The sequence below is a fragment of the Callionymus lyra genome, chromosome 17 (genome assembly GCF_982586985.1).
Source record: "Callionymus lyra chromosome 17, fCalLyr1.hap1.1, whole genome shotgun sequence".
Lineage (NCBI taxonomy): Eukaryota > Metazoa > Chordata > Actinopteri > Syngnathiformes > Callionymidae > Callionymus > Callionymus lyra.
In genome coordinates, this window is record NC_141834.1 from 17,793,305 (window position 1) to 17,818,393 (window position 25,089).

At 36.7% G+C, this 25,089-nt stretch overlaps 1 protein-coding gene across 1 annotated transcript in view; it reads right to left on the reverse strand.

The window, feature by feature from the left end:
- The window catches only part of cdkal1 (CDK5 regulatory subunit associated protein 1-like 1), a 289,248-nt gene that overhangs the window by 15,478 nt on the left and 248,681 nt on the right, over window positions 1-25,089 (reverse strand). The window contains exons 13-14 of the mRNA XM_087779017.1: window positions 15,184-15,267; window positions 10,189-10,353 (exon numbers count right to left, since the gene is read on the reverse strand). Coding sequence (XP_087635143.1) covers window positions 10,189-10,353; window positions 15,184-15,267 — 249 coding nt within the window. The remainder of the gene's footprint in view (window positions 1-10,188; window positions 10,354-15,183; window positions 15,268-25,089) is intronic.

Genomic DNA, 25,089 nt, shown 5'->3' on the forward strand with positions numbered 1-25,089 from the left:
ATAGCAGTAAATTGAGCGGTTGTGTAGTAGATGTAGACTTAGTTAGACGTGTGTGATTCAGGGATAACTTTAGAAACTCACTACTATCAAGTTCATCGTATTTTTACCGCGTGATGTTGAATGTTCCTGGAAAACTAAACTGATTTAACTGCACAGAGCCTTTTATGTGTATTTATGTGTTAGCTAGTTTTAGTGCTAATGCTAATACAGGAGTTTAATGCTAAAAAAGTGCATGTTTACTACAAATAAACAAATATAAACAGTGTGACAGTGAAGGAAACTGTTATTTACAGCTCGAGCTCTAAGTCGACGCGCAGCTGTGTAATTGTGCGAGACATCTGAGGTTACATTCCTTCAAATAAAAATAAAAATTTCGATGGCTTAGCGTTCCTGCGTCGCAGCGACGGATGCTCCTCGACCGCGAGTCCATGTAACACAATCTGACAAGCTAAATGAAAAGCTTGAAATAGCTCGGCGGCGTGTTCTGAAGTCGGAATCAATGATTTGCCTTCGCGAGTAAACAAAGCCAGACAGAGGCCGACCCGAACCTTTTGACTTGTTGCCGACGAGGAACTAAAAATAAACGAAGTGCGGGAGAAAAAGCGAAAGAAAACGTGTCGCACAACAATGCAGATGACAACTCGGAATGCATAACGCAACATCAAAGCAACACGGCCCCCTAACAGTCAACAAGGAGATTTACTCGGGCTTCTATTGTCGTGTTCAGTTGTTGTGTAATTGTGCGTGTTTCGCTCCGTAAGTGTGTGCTCGAGCGAGCCGGTGTGTTACATCGCCTCCGGCTAAATGTGTGTGTCTGCCAGGCGCGCCAGGGGGTTGTGTGGGTCTCTGCATATATGTATGTATGTTGTGCTTCAGAACCTGCGCAACATATGCGTGTGTTTTGTAGTCGTGCTGCTGATGCAAAATAAAATATGTTGTTCTACACTTGAGAGACCAAGTATTTGTATATATATTTGTTAATATATACTGTACATATATATATATATATATATTCCATAAATCATAGACTAACGTGATGCACAAAATCGCACACGAGTCCCAGAGGCTGCTTGATAAAAAAGTTAACCTTTTTTTTTTATATCCTAAAAATCAAAATCCCTGAATCGCACACTTCTATGAGAGACCCAATACATGCGTAAAGTTGAACTAACACAACCACTGAACCGCACACATCTCAGAGAGTCCCTCTTATGGCAATTGTTTTACCTTAAGCATCGCTGAATTGCACATCACGAAGCTGGGTAACAAGAACATGGATGAACTGTAACTTACGGCACCACTGAATCGCACACGTCTGTGGGGCCCCGCTTATGACAATGGATAAATAAATAATTACCTTAAGCATCACTAAGTTTCACAAATCAATGCAAGTCACTGATAACAAGACACAAATTTAGTCTAGCTAGAAGTATGACTGAATCTCACACATCTGAGAGTGTTCATCTTACTCGAGGCGACAATTAAGTCTAATTTAAAGTATTACTAAATTGTACCCATGTTTGGCTTCATAATACACCGCAAATCTAATGATTTACAGTATTACTGAATTGCACACTTTTTATAAAGTCCCTTTCACTTCAATCACAAGACAAGAATTAAGTCTAACGGACAATATGACTGATTCACACATATCTACGAGAATTGCTGTGACTGGATAACAAGAAAACAAATAAGTCTAAATAAATATATTCTGAATCACACACATTTAGAGCCTCCCAAAAACATAACAACAACAAAGGAAATAATTCATTCTTACTTAAAATATCGCTGTATCGCACACATCTTCGAGAATTCCTGTTGCTTGAAAACAAGTGATTTATTTTAACTTTAAATATCACTAACCCACACACATTTTAGAGAGTCTTTAACTTAAATAAGACAGACATTAAGTCTAACTAACAATATCACTGAATCGCACACATCTGCGATAATTCTGGTAGCTTGAATTACATAAAACAAATCAATTTTAACTTAAAATATTACTTAATCACACACATTTTAGATCGGAATTAAGTCTTACTAATGGAACCACTAAATGGCACCAATCTACAAAAAAAACAGTAGTTTTATAACAAGATAGAAATCAAGACTAACATAAAATACCACTGAATCACACGCATTGTAGATCTTTTCTTTCATTAAAAAAAAAAGATGACAGAAATTCAGTCTTACGAACGACACCCCTGAATCGCACACGTCTAGAAGAACCCCTGAAGCTGGATAACAAAATAGAAATCAAGACCAACTTAAAATACCACTGAATCACACACATTTTAGATTCTCCCTATCATTAGAAAAAAAACCCAAGAGGACAGGAATTGAGTCTTACAAATGAAACCACTGAATCGCACACTTCTACAAGAACCCCTGAAGCTTGATAACAAGATAGAAATCAAGACCAACTTAAAATACCACTGAATCACACACATTTTAGATTCTCCCTATCATTAAAAAAAACAGGAGGACAGGAATTCAGTCTTACTAATGACACCACTGAATCACACACTTCTACAAGAACCCCTGAAGCTTGATAACAAGATAGAAATCAAGACTTACTTAAAATACCACTGAATCACACACATTTTAGATCGTCCATTTCATTAAAATAAAAACCCAAGAGGACAGGAATTCAGTCTTACTAATGTCACCACTGAATCGCACACATCTACAAGAACCCCTGAAGCTTGATAACAAGATAGAAATCAAGAGCAACTTAAAATACCACTTAATCACACACATTTTAGATCGTCCCTTTCATTAGAAAAAAACCCCCAAGAGGACAGGAATTCAGTCTTACAAATGACACCACTGAATCGCACACATCTACAAGAACCCCTGAAGCTTGATAACAAGATAGAAATCAAGAGCAACTTAAAATACCACTTAATCACACACATTTTAGATCGTCCCTTTCATTAGAAAAAAACCCCCAAGAGGACAGGAATTCAGTCTTACAAATGACACCACTGAATCGCACACATCTACAAGAACCCCTGAAGCTTGATAACAAGATAGAAATCAAACCCACTTAAAAGTCCCTTTCATAATAATAATAATAATAATAACAATAACAAGAAGACAAGAATTAAGTCTTAGTAAAGGAGTGGCTAAATCGCACACATCTACAAGAACCCCTGAAGCTGGATAACAAAATAGAAATCAAGACCAACTTAAAATACCACTGAATCACACACAATTCAGATTCTCCCTATCATTAAAAAAAACAGGAGGACAGGAATTCAGTCTTACTAATGACACCACTGAATCGCACACATCTACAAGAACCCCTGAAGCTTGATAACAAGATAGAAATCAAACCCACTTAAAAGTCCCTTTCATAATAATAATAATAATAATAACAAGAAGACAAGAATTAAGTCTTAGTAAAGGAGTGACTAAATCGCACACATCTACAAGAACCCCTGAAGCTGGTTAACAAAATAGAAATCAAGACCAACTTAAAATACCACTGAATCACACACAGTTCAGATTCTCCCTATCATTAAAAAAAACAGGAGGACAGGAATTCAGTCTTACTAATGACACCACTGAATCGCACACATCTACAAGAACCGCTGAAGCTTGATAAAAAGATAGAAATCAAACCCACTTAAAATACCACTGAATCACACACATTGTTGATCGTCTCTTTCATTAAAAAACAAAAAAAAAGAGATGACAGGAATTCAGTTTTACTAATGACACCACTGAATCGCACACGTCTAGAAGAACCCCTTAAGCTTGATAACAAGATAGAAATCAAGACCAACTTAAAATACCCTTTCATAATAAAAACAACAACAACAAGACAGGAATTAAGTCTTAGTAAAGGAGTGACTAAATCGCACACATACAAGACAGTGGGGTACGTGACATTACTTTAAGTCTCCGGATCTTAAATATTTTTGAACGAATGTGTGTGATAAAAAGTTTTCAAGAATCTACGGCCACAGCTGTTATAACGCAGCTGGACACTGGCATAAAAAAGGCTTTTGTGATGAAAGAAGAAAAACAACCACAATGAAAGAAATGAAGACATAAAGAGAATAAACGAATCGCACAGGAGGACCGGAGGGGATGAAAGACGTCCAAATGTAATATTCATTCATTCACCATCTTTCTTGCATTTTCTGTCACTCTGTGGTCACGGAGCGGCGTTTGCTCAAAGCCCCCTTCGCTCTACATTTCTCTGCCTCCTCCATTCTCTCGCACGAATGTCAATTTGCCGTCTTGTGGAAAGGACCGCGGCATTTTCCTCCTCGTCGCCATTCTCTCGCTCTCCTTGAGAAAGTATGCCGTGAAAGGAGCTGATTATTGGATGGCACTCAAGCTGCTTTTCTGTCTCCTGATCTCTCCGGCTACCTTGCTCCCTCCTTCACTCATCCTTGTTGTTTTCTCCCTCTTTTTTTCTTCGCCGGGGCTGTCTTTTCTATCATTTAATTTCATCTGAGGATGAGGACTGGTGAAGATACTTTCTCATTTTCTTTCCTTTACCGAGCTGTTGAGTGCTTTCTCTGCCTTTGTGTCCCACTAAAAGACTCATTACTGCCCCTTCCCTTCCACTGAAGGCCTGTTGCACTGAATGAAGGCTTGACGGATGGGAGGAGACGGAGGGAGAGAGAGAAAAAGAGAGAGGGAGGATGAGAAAGAAAAACCAAAGAAGCGTGTTCCGTCCGTGTCAATAAAAGCAAATTTTTTTTTCCAGGCGCCGTCGACCTCGAGAAAAAAAAAACTTTATCCAGTGTGAAATTAACAAAGAGACGGCAAAGTCTTTTTGTGAATACATTCAATGGTAAGACAAAAAAAAAAGGGAAGAAGAGAAAGAAGAAGAAGAAAAAGGTGTGTTTTGCACAGTTTAATCGTCTCCCTGATGAAAAAAATATTGATGTGCACACAGACAGAAAAAAAAGCGTATAATTGGATACGATTGTGAGACGTTTCTGCTTCTTAGAGGGAAAAAGTAGAGCTAGAGTAGATAAAAGAAGTGATGAAAGATGTATAGACAGATAGAAGTATAGTGTTGAGTAACTGTAGGGGAAGTTTTAAAAATAAATATATCACAAGATTATCTCGAAAGATTTAAGTTGTTGACTTAAATATTGAACTTCTTCTTAATTATTAACAAACATAAGTAAAGTCGCCCATTAATTAAAAGAAGGAAAAGTAGAAGAAAAACAAAAACAAGATTATTTTTAATTACGAAACGAAAAAAAAAATTACTTTTGTTTTTCTGTTGACGCTAAAATTCTCCAAATTCTACTTAAAAATATATATATATATATTTCTCTATTTGAAAAGGTTTTTAACCATATATACAGTAGTACTGCTTATTTGAGATACAAAAAAATATCAGGTAGAGTCAAAATGACTAGATATGACTTTTTTATTCAGCTTTTTAAATGTTAGTTTAGTTACCAGTCTCGAAAAAGAAAAAAAATATATATAAACATAAAAGTTGAGTTAGAAGAAAAAGTGAAGTCAAATTCAATAATCACAAATATATTGTAAAAAAAACAAAACAACAAAAACCCCTGTTTTTTGATGTTTAAACATTTTTTTAGTTACTTGAGAAAATGCTAAGTAAATAAATAACATTAAAAAAAACACTTTAAGGTCCCGGCGAGATATTATCATTTTATAAAAAATGAATTGGTTCCCAAGTTCCCCCCAAAAAAACCTTTTGTTTCTGAAAACACACATTTTGAAAATGGTATTAATTTAAACGATTAAAAAGAGATTCATCTGTGTTTGTTTATTTCAATCCTAGTATTAATAGAGACATTCTGAAGAAAAACTTGATTTTGGTGGTAATTTTTCAAAAGGTTTTTTTTGAATCTGAAGTATTTTTTTTGGCAATTTTACTTTTTTTTAAAAATATTTCCACATTAGGTACAAGTGAGGCAACATGACTTTATTGTTGTTGTTAAAATTCCAAATTCTCAACATTTCCCTTGAACGCCTCACGACTGAAGACCATCTCTGTTCATCATCTACACTTCTCTAGATCTGTTCATCATCTACACTTCTCTAGATCTGTTCATCATCTACACTTCTCTAGATCTGTTCATCATCTACACTTCTCTAGATCTGTTCATCATCTACACTTCTCTAGATCTGTTCATCATCTACACTTCTCTAGATCTGTTCATCATCTACACTTCTCTAGATCTGTTCATCATCTACACTTCTCTAGATCTGTTCATCATCTACACTTCTCTAGATCTGTTCATCATCTACACTTCTCTAGATCTGTTCATCATCTACACTTCTCTAGATCACAGCTTCACCTCCATCCATCCATCATTTCTCCGTCCACTTTAAGGTTCCTCCATTCAGAACGTCAGCTTCGACACGTCACTCATCCGTAGATAAACGCATCCATCCATCCATCCATCCATCCATCATTTCTCCTTCCACTTTAAGGTTCCTCCATTCAGAACGTCAGCTTCCACACGTCACTCATCCGTAGATAAACGCATCCATCCATCCATCCATCCATCCATCCATCCATCCATCCATCCATCCATCCACATGACCATCGTCGCTGCCCTGCAATTATCCCTCCTTTCCAACTCCACGATCCCCTCTTCCTTTCATCAATGAAACCCTATTACGCCCCGTCCTTATTTCTATTTTCTCCTGGCGGATCATACATCTGCATCAGAACCTGGGAGACAATCCTTCCATTAAGAAGAGTCGCATCAAACAATCTCTCCCTCCATCCGTTTCCCTTTTCATTCTGTTTTTCTCCGGCTCTGCCGAAAAGCCTGTAATTACAGACGTCGAGGCGAGAGTCTCGATCCCTCGTTCACTTCACACACAGACTCGGTGTGCGGTGGACTCACGCAGAGACTGATGGATAATGGATGGTCTTCAAATATGTATGGCCCGTGTGAAGGTGGCGCTTCATATATAGATATATATAATAAATATATATATTTATTTATTTATTTACAGCCAAGAAAAAGTTGACAAACTGCGACTTTTCATTTCGACGTCACAAATAACGACGTCGGTAATAAACGCCGCCGCGATTTCATTATGACCTGAAGCTATGAGCTTCACTGACGGAGCCGTGTTGACATCAATAATTCATGTTCACGGAAAAATAACCAGAGGGAATCATGGGTAATAAGTGTTGGATTTATTTACTTTTAAATTGATGATCGATGCTATACAACTATTGATTTGTGTTGTTCGTCTTGTATTAGTCGTTTCTTAATTTAACCCTCGTGTCAATCTTCGGGGTCAAGGTGTACTGAGGGCCCTCGAAAACAAATGTGTTTGTGGTATCCCTTGTGCTGTCTCTGGGTCAAGGTTAACGACCTCCACCACTGCATATGTATTTTTATGGAAGCCAGGGAGGTCGTTCACTCATACATTCTCATACATTTGATCTATGCGCTTTATATTTGCACTTTGTTCTTTTTATTTCAACTTTTTTTTTTTATTTGTTATTTTTATTTGCCATTTGTTGTTTTTAACAAAATTATATATTTTTTTCTTGTGATGATGAATAACTTTTGTCAGCAGTAGCTGAACAAACTTTCACTTTGTCCTTGATTGACCACCTTGTGTTATTTCAGGGTCAATGTGACCCAAAGGCCCTGAAAACAAATGACCCCGAGGGGGATACCACAAACACATTTGTTTTTCCTGCCTTTGGCTCACCTTGACCCTGAGATACCATTATTTAACCGCTAATTTTAATGTTTCGAATAAGTTAAGCTGACCTTGTCTAGTCCTTAAATCTTTCTCTACCTTTTCTAATTCGGGCGATGACTGAGGACGAGAGGATACAGTGACTCCAGCAGCTTTTAATGAGGATGTGTTGGACATATTTTGGTTAATAAAAAGTATTCACGTGCAATTTAACTTCTGGTCGCTGGATGGAAGCAGTCATTACATCCTCAGCAGCTAAAATAACCTTGAAATCCCGCTGGATACCGGTGACTGAGGACGAGAGGATACAGTGATTCGAGCAGCTTTTAAAGCTGATGTTTGGACATATCTTGGTTGGAAAACAACTGAAAGCAGTTACGAGTCATCTGGTCTGTAAATTCTGCAACCCCAGAGTCAAGTACTCGTTATGTATTTATTTTAAAAAGTGTGTTTTTTACGTCATTACGTTACGAATGTCCACACTCCAGTTCATTTAATTCCCAGATGTTCCATGTGTTCATATTTTAGCGACGAAGCCTTTTCCTAAGCAAGACGTCCAGAGTGGCGACGTGTCCATGCAGGCACCGAGGCGTAAAAAAGTAAGAATCAATGGTGAGAATGTCTTTGAAAAGACACATTTAGATGCAGGTGCTCAGGAACGACTTTATGAGGCTTCAAGTTTTACAAGGTCTGCTCTTTGGCTGCTGAACTTTCCATCGGAGAACGACATGTCGCATGGCTTCCCGTGAATCCTCCTCCTTTTTATCTCCCCCCCTTCCTCCCTCCACACCCCTTCTTCTTCTTTCTGCCTTTTCTTGCCTCTTTTCTCTGCTCTGTCTGGCAGTAAAGGCTGATGGAGTGTGAAATTAGAAAGTGTATCATATTCTGCTCTGTGACTCAATGTCCTGCACTATGAGCTCCAGCTAGTCAGAGTGAAAAATAACATGCAGTGAAACAGATACATTAACATGGTTGTTACGTGTGACTGCACGTGTGTGTGTGTGTGTGTGTGTGTGTGTGAGTGTGTGTGTGTGTGCCTCTGCTTATCTTCAATCACTTATCTGAATTCGGAGAATTTTTTAATAACACGCTGAACAAACACATTTTTTATTCCCTCTCCCAGTCCAAAAAAAAACCAGGAATAAGCGAGGCCCGAGGGCCACATGTGGCCCATCGACTTTATTCATGTGGCAGTCATGAGGTCAAAGGTCATGTAAAAAACAACCATTTATTTTACTATTATTCATTAAAAATTAATCTCTAAATATGCCTTTTGGATTTTTGTTTAAGGACCTTTGACTTTTGTTATTGCTTTAAGACTTAATAAATAGATATGGAGGAAAAACAATGGTTTAAATAAGTTAAAGTAAAAAGTTAGTTTAGTTTATTTAACTTTTATTTGTATTATTATATTATTTAACATCATTTCTGATTTAGTATTTTTTTTAATTAGAACAATTGTTTTTGTTTATTTTGTTCTTGTTCATTAAAAATGTTAAATATTACTATAGGATTGTTTTATCTTTATTGCCGCGCAAAAAAATAAGCGGATAATAAAGAAAGTATGGAAAGAAACTTTGGCAAAAAGGCTGTATATCAGATAATAAGTGACGTTAAATACAAAACTGATTTGATTTTTATAATACTGATTTAAAATCACATTTTATTTGATCGTTTTTTATTAGAATAAGTTTTCGTTTCTTTTTTATTATTCATTAACGTTTCTAAAAATGACGATATAGGATTTTTTTTATTGCTACACAAAAAAATTCAAACAAATTATAAAGAAAAATATGGAAAAAATGCTGAATATCAGATAAAAAAGGGACATTAAATACAATAGAAACATAGCATATTAATTTGATATTATATCTGATTTGATTTTAATTTTTAAAATCCATCTGGATCTACGGAGATTTTTAAGAATCTGTTTTGACTTGTATGGCCTCTAACCGCTGCTGCTAACCAGATTAAAAAAAAAAAATGAAACAAATAAAATAAATAATCTTTCATGCGAAATTCATTTGGAAATTTCTTGTTTGTCTTTAACATCTGGTGACGCAAATACATCAAATTCTTACTTTCAAGACTTATAAGCTAAAAAAACAACACTGTATATCAGATAGAAAAGAAAGTAGGTAAGTAATTATATTTGTAGATTGTTTTGACATTAAATACAATAGAAAAATAGCATATTTTATCTTTATTTTATTTCATTTGATACTGTATTATTTGATATAATATTTAATTTGATAGATGTTTTAATTTGTATTTTTATTTTCCCCAATATTTATTAACTTTTTGCTCTTTATTTTTGCCAGACGGCCCCTCAAAAAAACGTGGCCCCTGAGGAAATGGAATCACCAACCACTGATGTATAAGAGTCTTTAGACAATGTTTGACTCGAGGGTCGACTTCACGATCGAGCTAAAGACGAGAGCGAGAGAGCGATGGAGTGAGAGAGAGAGAGAGAGAGCGAGCGAAAGAGAGAAAGAGAGTGATTACCTGCGACAGCCCTGACACCTGTCCTTGCTCCAGAGGTGCAGCGATGGAGGGCGTGAAAGGCGTGCTGTCCTCCACCGGCCGGCCCTTCAGAAAGTGTTTTCCTGCCTCACGTATGTCCACTTCAATCATCTTCCCTTTGAACTCTGACCTCTTGGGCACCAGCACCTGCGGAGCAGAAGAGAAGATCCTCGCTGAGACAAAGATGGACGCCGAGGACAAGAGAGGACGACTTTTACTGCTGCTGCACACATCGATTTTTAATCACACGACTTAACACTTTTTACACAATTCTCACAAGAGCGGCAAGAATACGAGCGATCGCATCAATGAAACTCAAGGTCAAATATTACGATGATTGTATTGGTAATAATCTGGTGATACGACATATCGTGATAGTGTAGTAACAAGTATATATGTGTAGTATTGTCCAGTACTTGACTCTGGTGTTGTAGTATTTACAGACCACATGACTGTTGATGAAGTCGTAACTGCTTTCATTTGTTTTCAAACCAAAATATGTCCAAAGATCTGCTTTAAAAAGCTGCTGGAGTCACTGTATCCTCTCGTCCTCAGTCATTTCCTGGATTTCATTGTTGATTGCAGCTTTTAAAGCTGATTTTTGGACATATTTTGGTTTGATAACAAATGAAAACAGTTAAGACTTCGTCAAGAGTCATGTGGTCTGTAAATTCTACAACACCAGAGTCAAGTACTCGACAATACTACACATATATACTTGTTACTACACTATCAATCTATCGTATCTGTATATATTATTTATATAAAGATATTTTTTTTCTTAAATATAAATATTCTTTTATTAGTTATCAAAAAACTGGAAATGAAACCAATTTATGGGAAGTCCATTTAAAAAAAATGACCTTTTCTAGAAAATCTTTTTCTACCTTTTCTTATTAGGGTGATGACTGAGGACGAGAGGATACAGTGACTCCAGAAGCTTTCAAAGCTAATGTTTGGACATATTTTGGTTTGAAAACAAATGAAAGCAGTTACGACTTCGTCAAGAGTCATGTGGTCTGTAAATTCTGCAATACCAGAGTCAAGTACTCGACAATACTACACATATATACTTGTTACTACACTATCAATCTATCAAACCTGTATATATTATTTTGATAAAGATAATTTGTTTCTTAAATAAAAATATTATTTTATTAGTTATCAAAAAACTGGGAATGACACCAATTTATGGAATGTCCATTTAAAAAAAAAAGACCTTTTCTAGTTCTTAAATCTTTTACTACCTCTACCTAATTCGGGCGATGACTGAGGACGAGAGGATACAGTGACTCCAGCAGCTTTTGAAGCTGATGTTTGGACATATTTTGGTTTTTAAAACAAATTTAAGTAGTTACGACTTTGTCAAGAGTCATGCGAAAACACCAGAGTCAAGTACTTGACAATACTACACATATATATTGTTACTACAGTATCAATATATGGTATCCGTATATATTATTTTTATTACTTGATTTTCTGTCATTACTTATCAAAAAACTGGAAATTACACCAATTTATGGAAAGTCCATTTAAAAAAAACAACCTTTTCTAGTTCTTAAATCTTTTACTACCTCTACCTAATTAAGGCGATGACTGAGGACAAGAGGATACAGTGACTCCAGAAGCTTTGATATTGAATACTTGATATTCTGTCATTACTTATCAAAAAAGTGGAAATGACAGCAATTTATGGAAAGTCCATTTAAAAGAAAAATCTTTTTTTTAATTCTTAAAGAAAAAGTTTAAAAAAGAAAATGGTAAAAAATGGCCATTTTTTCTACTCAACACAAACACACGTTATCAACACGATGTCACGAGGCGAGCGAGAGAACTGGACGAACAACAACAAACTAATGAAAAGCATGATAACATGAACACGCCGAGGGTTTTTAATGTCGCTCCGAGAGTTATCGCGCTGACTCAGACCCTCTGGTGGTCCGGCTCACCATTACCCAGCTCGGCGGTTCCTGACGGTGCAGGAGAGAGAGAGAGGAAGAGAGAGAGCGAGAGGAAGAGGAGGAGAGGAGGAAGTGTGGAGGCTTGTCGGGAGGAGAGCATCGCTCGCCGCTAATCTGTCAGTCTTTATCCAGCCGGTGGAGGATGATAGGAGCGAGACGAGAGGCCACACTGTCACACAGCCAGAGACACACCTGTCCAATCAACACGCCTGCTGCCGCACGCCCCTGACCACTGCGAGGTTCAGTGTGTGTGTGTGTGTGTGTGTGTGTGAGGTAAAGAAGAAGAGGAGGAGGAGGCAAGGCATGCGTAGGTGAGGGTCATTGGAGCCCCATTACAGGGTGATTAAATGATGAAAGAGCTTGTCCCATTTCATCGGAAACCTTCCACACTTCCTCACCCACACAACGACACACACACACTGACACACACACACTGACACACACACACTGACACACACACACACACACTGACACACACACACAGGTGGCTTTGCTTCACATTACAGTCGTCAGGAAAGATATGCATCTGTTTGACGGAGTCGACGTAAGACAAGGCTCTGATTGGACGATACGTGATCATCGGACAAATTCACGTTCCAGAAATATTGTGACGAGAAGAAGCGGTTTTAGTTAAACTTGTGTAATTAGACGAGTGTCCGTCCGACCGATGACAAAGTATGAACACTTTTATTTTATTTTTTATAAAGCAAGAAACAATAACGGTGGGATGAAGGACAAACGATTTGATTTTGATCGATCCATCTGGATGTAGGGAGGTTTTGAAGGATGTGTCTTCACTTGTGTGACCTCTGACCTCCACTGCTAACCAGCTGACAATAAAGTTGTTTTTTTTAAACTACAACATTTGTATGACTAAGAGGGAAGTGAAGAGGAGGGGATGAGGAGGGGATGATGAAGAGGAGGGGATGAGAAAGAAAAGGGGATGAGGAAGAGGAGAGGATGAGGAGGGGATGATGAAGAGGATGAAGAGGAGGGGATGAGGAAGATGAGAGGATGAGGAGGGGATGATGAAGAGGATGAAGAGGAGGGGATGAGGTAGAGGAGGGGATGAGAAAGAGAAGGGAATGAGGAGGAAGAGGAGTGGATAATGAAGAGGGCGGGATGATGATGAAGAGGAGGAGATGATGAAGAGGATGATGAAGAGGAGGGGATGATGAAGAGGATGATGAAGAGGAAGAGGAGGGGATGATAATGAGGATGATGAAGAGGAGGGGATGAAGAAGAAGAGGGGATGAGGAAGAGGATGATGAAGAGGAGGGGATGATGAAGAGGAGGGGATAGTGAAGAGGAAGAGGATGATGAAGAGGAGGGGATGATGAAGAGGATGATGAAGGGGATGATGAAGAGGAGGGGATGATGAAGAGGAGGGGATGAGAAAGAGAAGGGGTTGAGGAAGAGGAGGGGGTGAGGAAGAGGGGATGATGAAGAGGAAGAGGATGATGAAGAGGAGGGGATGAGGAAGAGGAGGGGATGATGAAGATGAGGGAGATGATGAAGAGGATGGGATGATGAAGAGGAAGAGGATGAAGGAGGGGATGATGAAGAGAAGGGGATGAGAAAGAGAAGGGGCTGAGGAAGAGAAGGGGATGATGAAGAGGATGGTGAAGGTGATGAAGATGAGGGGATGAAGGGGTGATGAAGAGGAGGGGATGATGAAGAGGAGGGGTGATGAAGAGGGTATGATGAAGAGGATGGTATGAAGAGGGGATGAGGAGGAAGAGAAGAAAAAAGCATGTCCTCCCTCCTAATAAAAGCTGTAACTTCAAACATGCTCTGATGACGAGCAAAGCAGAAGGAAATTGATTTATTTGAAGATGTTTTAAAGTGAATTTTCACAGGTTGAGAGAAGGTCTTTGAAGCAGCTGTGTGTGTGTGTGTGTGTGTGTGTGTGTGTGTGTGTGTGTGTGTGTGTGTGTGTGTGTGTGTGCGTGCGTGTGTGTGTGCGTGTAGGACGGAATGTTCATGTCTTTAGGGCTGACCTTAATGTTAGTTTATTTTTGAAAAAAAGAGCAGAAAGTGGTGTCGCTATCAGCCGTCAAACGCTCCTGAGCGCCGCAGGGCGAGTGTTTGAGGAAGTGTGATATTACAGGTAACCTACTTTCTCTGCCCGACAGCAGCTTAAGCAGCGACACCTGCTGTGACACGAGGGCGACTGATCTGAGTCACTGCGAGAGGAGACGCTCCGAGTATAGAGACCAGAGAGTTAATCACTTCCTCTTCGTCTCCGCTGCGACCTTTGATAGTTCAGCGCCTGTTGCTGTATCGTCACAATAGTAAGAGAAGGAACAATAAGATGATTTGTGAGATTAAAATATGTGTCGCAGTAAATAGTTGATAAATGATTAAAGTAGTTGGAACCAGAGCAACTTTCTAGACTTGTATATATATTTTAATCATATTTTATATACTGTATATTTTTTAAAAGTCGTTTTTTATTATTCATAAAAAACGACGAATTTAAATAAGACTATAGGATTTGTGTTCAAGGACTAAAAACATTTTAATTTATTTAATTTAAATTCTATGGAAAAATATGATAATAAAGTGACATTAAATACAACTACACTTTTTTACATACATTTTTTTGCTTTATTTGATTTGTATATTTGATACTGTTCTATTTAATATAATATTTGATTTGATAGAAATATATTTTTTTTAAATAAAGAAAGCTATACACGATAACAGCGAGACGAGGGACAAACAATTACATTTTTTTTTCGGATCCATCTGGATCTAGGGAGATTTTGAAGAATGTGTCTTCAGTTGTATGGCCTCTAACCGCTGCTGCTAACCAGATACGCTTTTCTAAGAACCAGCGAGATTTAAAAATAAATTAATAATAATAATAATAATCCTTTGTGCTAAATTCATGTAGAAATTTCATGTTTAAGGTATTTTTTTTCAACTAGCACATGCTACACAGTTAGCTACAGTAGCAAATACATCTTACTTTCCAGACGTATAATCCGAATATCAAGGTTATTTTTCTTACCTGTTCGTAGAATTTGTTGTGAGCCACGAAGTGTTGGGCGTCGAAGGATTCTTCCGTCACCAGCACGTGTTGCCTCTCGCCCACCTGTCGAAGAACAGCAACGTTTAAATAAGATCAACGTTAAAATAACATCAACGTTTAAATAAGATCAACGATAAAATAACATCAACGTTTAAATAAGATCAACGATAAAATAACATCAACGTTAAAATAACATCAACGTTAAAATAACATCAACGTTAAAATAACATCTCGAACTTTTCTCAGCAATTGTACAATGGAAATAAGCTTATTCTAAAATAATATTGACTATTACATTTAAATATACTGTGTGTATATATAAGATATATATATATATTAAAAAAAAAATCTGGAAAATATTTTAAAGGAAGAAGACACATTTTCTGGATCAGGGTCACAAAGAGAATTCTGAACCGCTCTGGTAGAAGAACTCACATTTATCCGATGCTTACATCTCTTCACTGATTTTAAGTTTACATTGTTTTAATGTCTCATATTTAATTTTTGATTTGTGGCATTTTATTTAATTAATCTTATATTTAAATATTAATGTATATTCTCTTTCAACGCGATAATGATAGCATTATAACAAATAATAACAAAGAATAATCATGTGTTTACAACACTGGCAATAAAAATTGTTTCTGATTATATTCTATGTAATGTTTTCCCAAATATATTAATATTAATATTATTATATATTAATATAATTTTTATTTAAAATATTTTCCTTATAATACAAAAAAAAAAGTGAAAAAAGTGTGATTAGTTAAAAAACGTGGACATAAAAATGTAGATTCAACGTGAGAATTATAGCCTTATAACAAATAATAACTTTAAATACATTTCAAATAAAGAAAAAAAAGTCTTTAAATTAATGATATAATAAGAGTAAAAAAACAACGATGGTCAGAGAAGAGAAATAAATAAAAAAACGTTGGATCCACACAAAACAGTATTCGTTGTCTTTCTTTATAAGATAAACTGATTCATAATTTCCCCCTTTATTCACAATACTGTGCACAATATTGGAAATATGTGCAATATTTGATATTGGTGTCATAAAATGCACTGAAAAGACGCGTCGCTATAGCAACCTGGCCTAGCAAGCTACGCCACACAGTTCACAGACGGACGGAGACGTAAACAACAACGAGACATAGAAGTACAAACTGACAACTTTACAGAACATGACACTGATTGGTCGAAGTGCGTATTTATGAAATGCTTGGTTTATACAATAAAAAACTATGAATTATCGTACGTTTTTTCGATGCATATGGCATGACCCAATATCGCTGATATCGGTATTTTTAAGATATATCTTGCAGCCTTAATTCACAAGATATTTAAAGTCAACGAAGCAGGACGAATGTGTCTCAAGATAGAACTAATAATCCAGTGAATCACCATCGTTCAGATGATTTCTCTTCGACAAGATGCTGATCCACGGAAGAAAACAGGAGCCGGTCGCTTCTTGTTTTTTCTCTCATGTTTGCAGCGATTTTAATTATGATCTCAAGGTTCCCGAGTCGCTCCTGCGCTGGAGTGTAAGCACCATTCAGCGGCGCCACAATATGACGAGGGAGTGAAAGGGAAAATGCAAGGCTGCGATGAATGGACGAGGAACACTTGAAGGAGACGTCTCCATTCACGGCTGGAAATCAAAAACTACGAGCCGACCTTCCAGGTAAGAAGAACCAGAACAAACGCAGGCGACCGTTAAAACATTTCCACTTTTCAAGGAGCTCTGATGGAAACTCTTCACCGCGACTCCAGAGAACTTCAATCTCCAAACAAACCAACTCTCTTTAGTTAGGAATTGATTTCTGATCCCATTTTTGATGAAAAGATGCACCAAAGTTTGGTTCCATTACAATACCAACAATTTAAAAAAATAATATCAATCAACGAGAGAAACATCAGTTGATGATGATGTTTGCAAATTATATAGTGATTCGTAGTAAAAGTCTGAAAAAAAAATTATATTTTTTTCTTAAGGAGCAATTATTCGCAAAGTTATAAGGCATGAGAAAAGATTTACGATATTTGTTTTCCTACGTTAGTTAATAATTCCCTTAATAATTATTATTTTATTTTTTTTAATAGTTAAAACAATTTCTTATGAGATCCAAAAACAGGACAAGCTTTTATTTTTGGTTCATCTGTGGAGAAATTTTGTTGAAGCTACAGTATATCTATTTGTCTGCGGATGATACAGCGATTGATATTTTTAAAAAAAGCAAGAAGAATAAATGCTGAAATAGAGTTAATTTTGTTTAATTAATGTTTAATGAATGTTTAAAAAATGAAAAGAATTCAATATATGATTCAATGGAAAGATGCGACTTTGCAAAAACCCTTTGAGTTTCAGAATGAACACATTTTTATTTATTTTTTTATCTTTTGTACCTAAATCTTAACTGTTATACTTTATATGATATTGAAAATATTACATTGAAAAAAAATATTTGGGAGATTTATAGTTATTTTTTAGTGAGAACAAGGAAGTAAATGTTAATTATTCAGAATTCTGGGGGGAAAAAAGAGAACAAAAGCAGATTTAAATAGAGAAGTATAGAAGCTAAGCTACATGCTAAAGAGACAAGATGGATATCAATAATAATTCAAATATATATATAGTGGGCACGGAAAGTAATCAGACCCCTATTGATTATTCACTCTTTTGTTTCATCATTTCAAGTTCTTTTTTTTCCTCCATGAACACTCAGGAAAAAAACACTCACTTCTTGACAGAAAAAATATCAGAAATTTTTAGCAAATTTATTAGAAAAGGAAATCTGAACTATCATATGGTCATACGTTTTCAGACCCCTTGCTCAGTATTGAGTAAAAGCACCTTTTTGAACCAGATCCTCAGGCATCCTTTCTCTCCAGTTCCTATAGGACGGTGGACGTTAAAAAAATCGAAAGGGTTATGATTACTTTCCGTAACCCACTGTATACAAAATATTTGTTAATCCTATTCAATTGAAAGATGGCACTTCGTAAATACCAGGATGGAACTTTTAAAAAAAATATCTATCTTCATATATCAAGTCCTCTTGTTTCAAAACGATTCTCTTTGCAGATGATACAGTGATTTATAGTCAGAAAAAGGAAGGCAAACTCTCATCAAGCGTTCCCGAACTCGCTCGCACAACACACACATGACCCTGCTAGAAAAAAAAGGAAAGGTTTGAGGTTTGACTACATGCTGTAAAAATAATGTAAAAAAAACAAGTTTCATTACTTTAAAATGAAATACGACACACTGAAGCATATTTTTTTGGAAATACAAACACGTAAAAAGATGATGTTTGCGGATTATATAGTGATTTGTGTTTAGAAGAAGACAGCGGTTGAACACACACATGAGAACCCTGCTGGAAAAACTAAATAAACAAAAGAGTGTAAGAGGAAATGAGAAGAAATGGAAGCAAAAAGAATGTCTAAAAATTAAATAAATAATATGGAAAACATGTTACTTTCCAAAAACTATTTTCAGTTTTTTCTTCATGTTCAAGGAAGTTTCACCGGGAATAACACCATACATTTCTGTAAGAAATTGCTCAAATAAAGCTTGTGCACAGCTTGTGTAAGAGTGACATCCTGTTCTTCACTCATCCGTGATGGCAACAGAGCATCATGGGAAGCTTAATGTCCAGCATTTGCATTTTATTACAGTTGGCAGCGAGTCGCGCTCAGTAAAACTCTGCTGACTGATGATTTCTCCGGCAATATGTCACCGTCTCAGAAGTCTTTCCTGCTGACATACGGCCTCAGGTGTTCGTCCTCCTTTCTACTCTTGATCTTTAAGCATTTTCTCCTCCTTCACATCTTCCTTTTATTTTATGTTTCCACGCTTTGACTCCTGCACCTGCGCCGGCTCGCCCACTGCAAATAAATCACGACGTTCTGCAAACGAGAGCAATTTTCCCCCGAAAGTCGACGAGTCTTTTTTTTCTAAATGTCTTTGAACGCGACGGTCTGGACGGCAAACATTGGACGCTGAATTGAAGACAGATGGTCTCGGCGTGCGCGAGATAAATGAGACGAACTCTCACACGATTCTCTCAGTTTTGACTCGAACCGACCGCGACCTGGACGACCGGGTACCAGAGACACCATTGATAACAAGACGTTGTTTTAAGGAAGTAAGCTAGCTGCTATAGCGCTAGACGACTCACGGTTGAAAGTCTTTTTTTCGGAAAATATTGACAATTTCAAAACGGTTACGACATCGAGGTACACGTGAATACTTTCTATAGATACATAAAAAGATAATCTGCTGCATTTATTTTAGCATTTTAGCACAAAAACTAACAACCAGCCACCAGGTTGACCAGTACGCATGGTGGCGTAGTGGTAAGGTTGTTGGGGTTTACTCCGGGTACTCCGGTTTCCTCCCACAGCCAAAGAAATCCAACAAAAATTGAGGGAAAAATTCTTGCTGTTTCTCAAATCGCACACTACTCTAAGCACAAATTTGGACATGTAGTACTGTCTCAAATCAAAAACTACTGCTACACACTTACAGGAAGTGACTCGACAGCTTCTTCTTCTACTACTATTTAACGCCGATTGCAACCAGTCGTTGAAACTCTATCACCGACACTTGACAGAACTTTCCGCCAATTGAAACGAGTTATTAAGTTGTGTTTCATCGTGTTATTACTGCTATTTTGTGGTAAAACTTGTGTTTTCACAAGACATTTACGTTGAAATCTGCTCCGAAGACGCGTCGTCAGTGACGTAGCTTCCCTTTAGCGCCATCTACGTCACTGAGATGGTGGACGTCGAGGGTGGAAAGTGTCCATCGATCTACACTAAAAGTAATAATGTCTGTGGCTTCAAGTGGAACATTTTGAAGGAACAGTTTCATCTCTAATACAATTTTCCTAATCCGTCCGTCAACATGTGTCAAACTCAGCAGATGGTCGACTCAAAATCAGGGGAGATCAATGTTTGAACCTCTGAAGATGCCAGTGATTGAGATAAGATAAGAAACATATGTAGCAAAACTGATTGATGAAGGACAACACACAGGTCATGTAGGATACTTTGAGCATCAAGGAATGAAAAGACGATTTTGCAATCACACGCATATTTTCAGGCTCATACATTTGGTTTTTATCGACTGCTTTAAGATTTCGGCCTCTTGTCTCATTGAATTCGACATAATAAAAGAAATAAAGTTTTTTTTAATAGTTTAAAACAGTTCAATAAAGTGTGTTTTATATACATTTTTTAATTTTTTTTATTAACAATTTACAAGATTATATTCACTATTTGTTAATTTTTGTGATGTAAATAAACTTCCGGCCTTTATCTGGCAGCGAGATCCTGGCGATGACTGAGGACAGGAGGATACAGTATTTTTTATCATAGTGCTTTGTATCAAATAAAACAATTTGATTTAACATTCAAATATTCACGGTGTTTGTTAATTCTTATGTTGCAATTAATCAACGGCCACTAGATGGCAGAAGACATTAGGTCCAATCGCAGCTAAAGAAACAATAAAATCCTGCAAGATCCTGGAGACGACTGAGGACAAGAGGATACAATGACTCTCGTGATTTATGGGCCTTTTTCTTTCAGGTGTCAAGTCGTAATTAAGAGTGTGAGAAAATGTGAATACATCACGATAAAAACATTATTTATTTAAAAATTAAAATAAAAAACGATTAAAAAGTATTTTTTTCCAATAATAAAGTGTAAAATAAAATGATTTATTTATTGTATGTATGATAAACAAATATTCGCAGCGTTTGTTCATTTTTTCTGCTGCAATCAACAATGAAATCCAGGTGATTACTGAGGACAAGAGGATACAGTGACTCCAGCAGCTTTCAAAGCTGATGTTTGGACATATTTTGGTATCAAAACAAATTAAAGTAGTGACGACTTCGTCAAGAGTCATGTGGTCTGTAAATACTACAACACCAGAGTCAAGTACTGGACAATACTACACATATATACTTGGAATACGCATGGAATTGCCAGATTTTTGCAAATACACTTTCCTAATTTCTCAAACACTTTGAATAAATATACGGTAAGAAGTCATACTTCAAGTCCAATAATGCACTGCAACAGTTCCCAAAAAGGGTAAAAGAGTAAAAATGTCCACATTTTGCTAAATCTGCTGAGTTTTACTTTATTATATATATGTCTAAAGGTGTTTTTACCAGTATTTGCATAGTTAAAACAAAAGTTTAAAACATTTCAAGTGAAAATAAAAAAAATGCTGATGGCGTAGCATCTTAGCATCTTAGCATCCAGGCGCTGAAGTTCCCTCCACGACTACATTTGTATTCCCTTCGAACGCCTCGATCCCGAACTCCAGGCGACATGTGTTGCGCAGTTTTAATTTACAGCGGCATCCAGAGACTAACATCTCATCAAACACGACAGATCCGCGGCAGATTTGCGGGATCACCGGTTTAATTGATAGTTAATCCACATGATGACGCCGATGATTAGAGCGCCGCGTCTTTTTAATTTTCTAATCAATGTTTTTAATCTGCATCGCAAACAAATAAGGATCCGATTCCTCGAGACATTTCCTCAAAACCCCGGCAGCGCCATGTGCGGCTCGGTCTGGGCGTCTGGTTCGACTCAAGCTAAAATTTGTTCTCATTTCATTTCCCAGCCAGGAGGTGGTGTGTGAGGCGAATTAAGTTGTGTTAGAATCCAGAACCGTCTTCTCATCGTCAACTTTCAATAAAAGACAAAAAAAAAAGTCAGATTTTTTCGATACTGCCGACCTCAGCGCCTCTTGAAACCATTATAACACATACGTCAGATTAAACACCATTATTATGTTGAGAGGGCGACACACAGGCCAGATGAACAACACAACACGAGCCACACACAGACACACAACTGTGTGTGTGGTTTTATCTCTCGGGGCAAGTTGATCAACAATTACACTGGAATTCGTCCTCGACTACACACTTGGCCGAGGATTTCGAGGCAATACTTCTTGGTTCAAAACTTTGAGGTTACACAAAACTTGAGGTAACACAAAACTTTGAGGTTACACAAGCTTGAGGTTACACACCTGAATCAACTTCCCTTCCAAACTGCGACTTCCATAGATTTATAATCATTTTATGAACTCGTTGCATCTGAATTTGCTTCAAACAAGGATTCAAAAGGTGAAGATTGAAAACATATTGAGAAGAATTTTTGGTCAAAATAAAATCAAACTCAAATTCTATAGGTTTCTGATTTTTTTTTTTACCTCCATGTATTTGAAGAATCGACTACACATAATTGTGAAAAGTAACAAGAGACATTTACAAGTCCAGCTTTTTAATGTCAAAACAAAAACAACTCTATGAGTTGTTGCCAAAGAAAAAGATTACTAAAAAGTATTTGGGGGAATTTTCAATTTTCAGAAGAAAAATTTGCAACGCAAACATGAATATTTTCTTATTTACATCTTTTTGTCATATTATCTAAATATGACACGAGGCAGTACTAAGGGCTACAATTTATTAATTCCAATAGTGCAAATATACATTTCATTTTTAATATACTACTACTAATTTTAATCTAAGCAAGTGGTTATGTTTTATATAAAGTAAAGATATCGACAACTGTAGTTGTGTAGCGGATTTCTTTCATCTGGATTCATTGACAAGTACAGTTGAGTGTCATCAGCATAACAGTGAAAGTTTATAGAACGTCTTCTGAACAAGTTCCCTTGTGGAAGCATATAGTTCGTGAATAGGATCGGACCAAGAGCAGACCCTTGTGGGACACCATAGCTGACCTTAGTGTGTGTCGATGAGAGGTGGTTGAAAAGATTTAGACCAGTTTAGAGCAGTTCCACTTATGCTCTTTTGGATTTAATGTTTAGTCCAGAAAAGAGTCTTATTTTAAAATACGAAAAGACAAAAATGACTCTCGAATTATTTGGAAGTACTGTAGTTTTAGACAATTATGCCAAAGGGGTAAGAAAGTTTTCCTCGTAAAGTTTAAAAAAACAAGAAATTAAAATGCAAATCAGGTGTCATTTTTGTCTTTTTAACATCTTAAAGCAACACATGTTTCCAAGTGTATGTAGGTGATACAAAATAATACTGTAATCCGACAAAAAAGTCCAAAAAACTTCGATTAAGGTTTTTGTATTGTAATAAACATGAAAAAATGGGTCGACAACACAAGTGTAGATTCACGTCAACAATATCACTTGAGTTAATACTTTTGATCCACGTGACACATCTTACCGGAGCTGATGAAAAGTTCATCTCCGTAACGACATTGTGTATCTGTTCTTTATTGTCGTTTTACGCTCGACAACAACAGCGTAACACACTTCTTCACAGCAGGTTGGTACACCTCCGCACTCACACTCGATTGCCTCATCAATTTCATGGCGGGAGAGACGTCTCAAGTCGTCCACCAGTGACAGATCTGGTTTGTCAGCGAAAGACAGATGCGCGTCCGAGTCGCCAACACACATGTGGACGCGCACGGACTCACACAGACTCACACCGACTCACACGCCGCTGTCGGAGTCGCCTGGAGGCTGTTTGGTGTCATGGATGCTACAGTGAATCACATCAAACCAGAGACGACACGTCGGTGAAGCCGAGCGTGTCGTCTGAGACGAGGTGAAACCAACCAAAAAAAAATCCAGATTATAGCATTTAAAATACTTATACTTCCAGTTATAGTTAGTACTGATACTACCTGATAATACTGCATGTATTGGACAGTTACTTTGAGTGTGTAGCTCAAGGGTACGTCAATAAAATAGGTCATTATAAGTAGTTGAGCTGCTAAAAAACGTTATAGGTCGGGATCAAATCCTCTTTTTATTATCTTTCACATATTCCCTCGGTAAAGTTAAGCCTATCCCAGCTACCTAGGGCACAGGTAAGCGAACAAACCTGGACAGAAAAGACAACCAAACACACACTATAAAAGTAAACTAGAAAATTAGCATTTCCAGAAGAAAATGCAGTGTGAAAATCTGTTAGTGTTCAAGTATTCAAAGTAAACATGTGTGAAAACCGTTGAAAAGATGGCATAAAAGAGAAAAACTGATGTTGAAACAAAGTGAAAAAAGTTGAGATGAAGAAAAAACAAGAAAAGGAAGAAGAAGTAGAAGTAGTGGGAGTAAAATAAGTAGAAGTAGTAGTTCAGGAAGTAGAAGTAGTAGAAGAATTAGTAGTAGAAGTAGTGTTAGTAGATGAAGTAGTATAATTAGTAGTAGAAGTAGTAGTTGAGGAAGTAGAATAGGAAGTAGAAGAATTAGTAGAAGAAGTAGTGGGAGAAGAAGAAGTAGTAGAAGTAGTATAAGAATTAATAGTAGATGTAGAAAAAGTTGTAGAATTAGAAGTAGAATCAGCAGTAGAGGTCATTAAGGTACGTATAAGCTTAAAAATCAATACATTCTGAAGCAGTTGCAAGACAAGAGAATACTTGAAATTACATTTACAGTGATTTAATACTGGGCTGGAGCCAAAAATGATATTTAAAATCGTACGTGTTGCTGCTTTAAGAAGGTTATGTTGAATCTCCGTGGAATGAAGCGTACGTATAAAAGTGTCATCAGAATGTTGAATGGTTGAGTTAAATGTGAATTTCAATGTTGAAACTAAACATTGATTTAAATAAGATATATTATGTAATAGTTTCTATATTAAAGGGTGAGTTTCTATTCATTTAATTATTCAATTCAATAATTTGTTTATTAAATGGTTGAATTTTTCTCATAATTTAATGGATTTTTTCAAACATTTTTACACATAGAAGTCAAATAATTAAAAAACAAATTGTGTAATTTCAACATTTTTTCATTCGTAGCCTCTATTTTATTCAATATAAAAAATGTGATATAATAGTGCTGAGCTACAGCGTAAA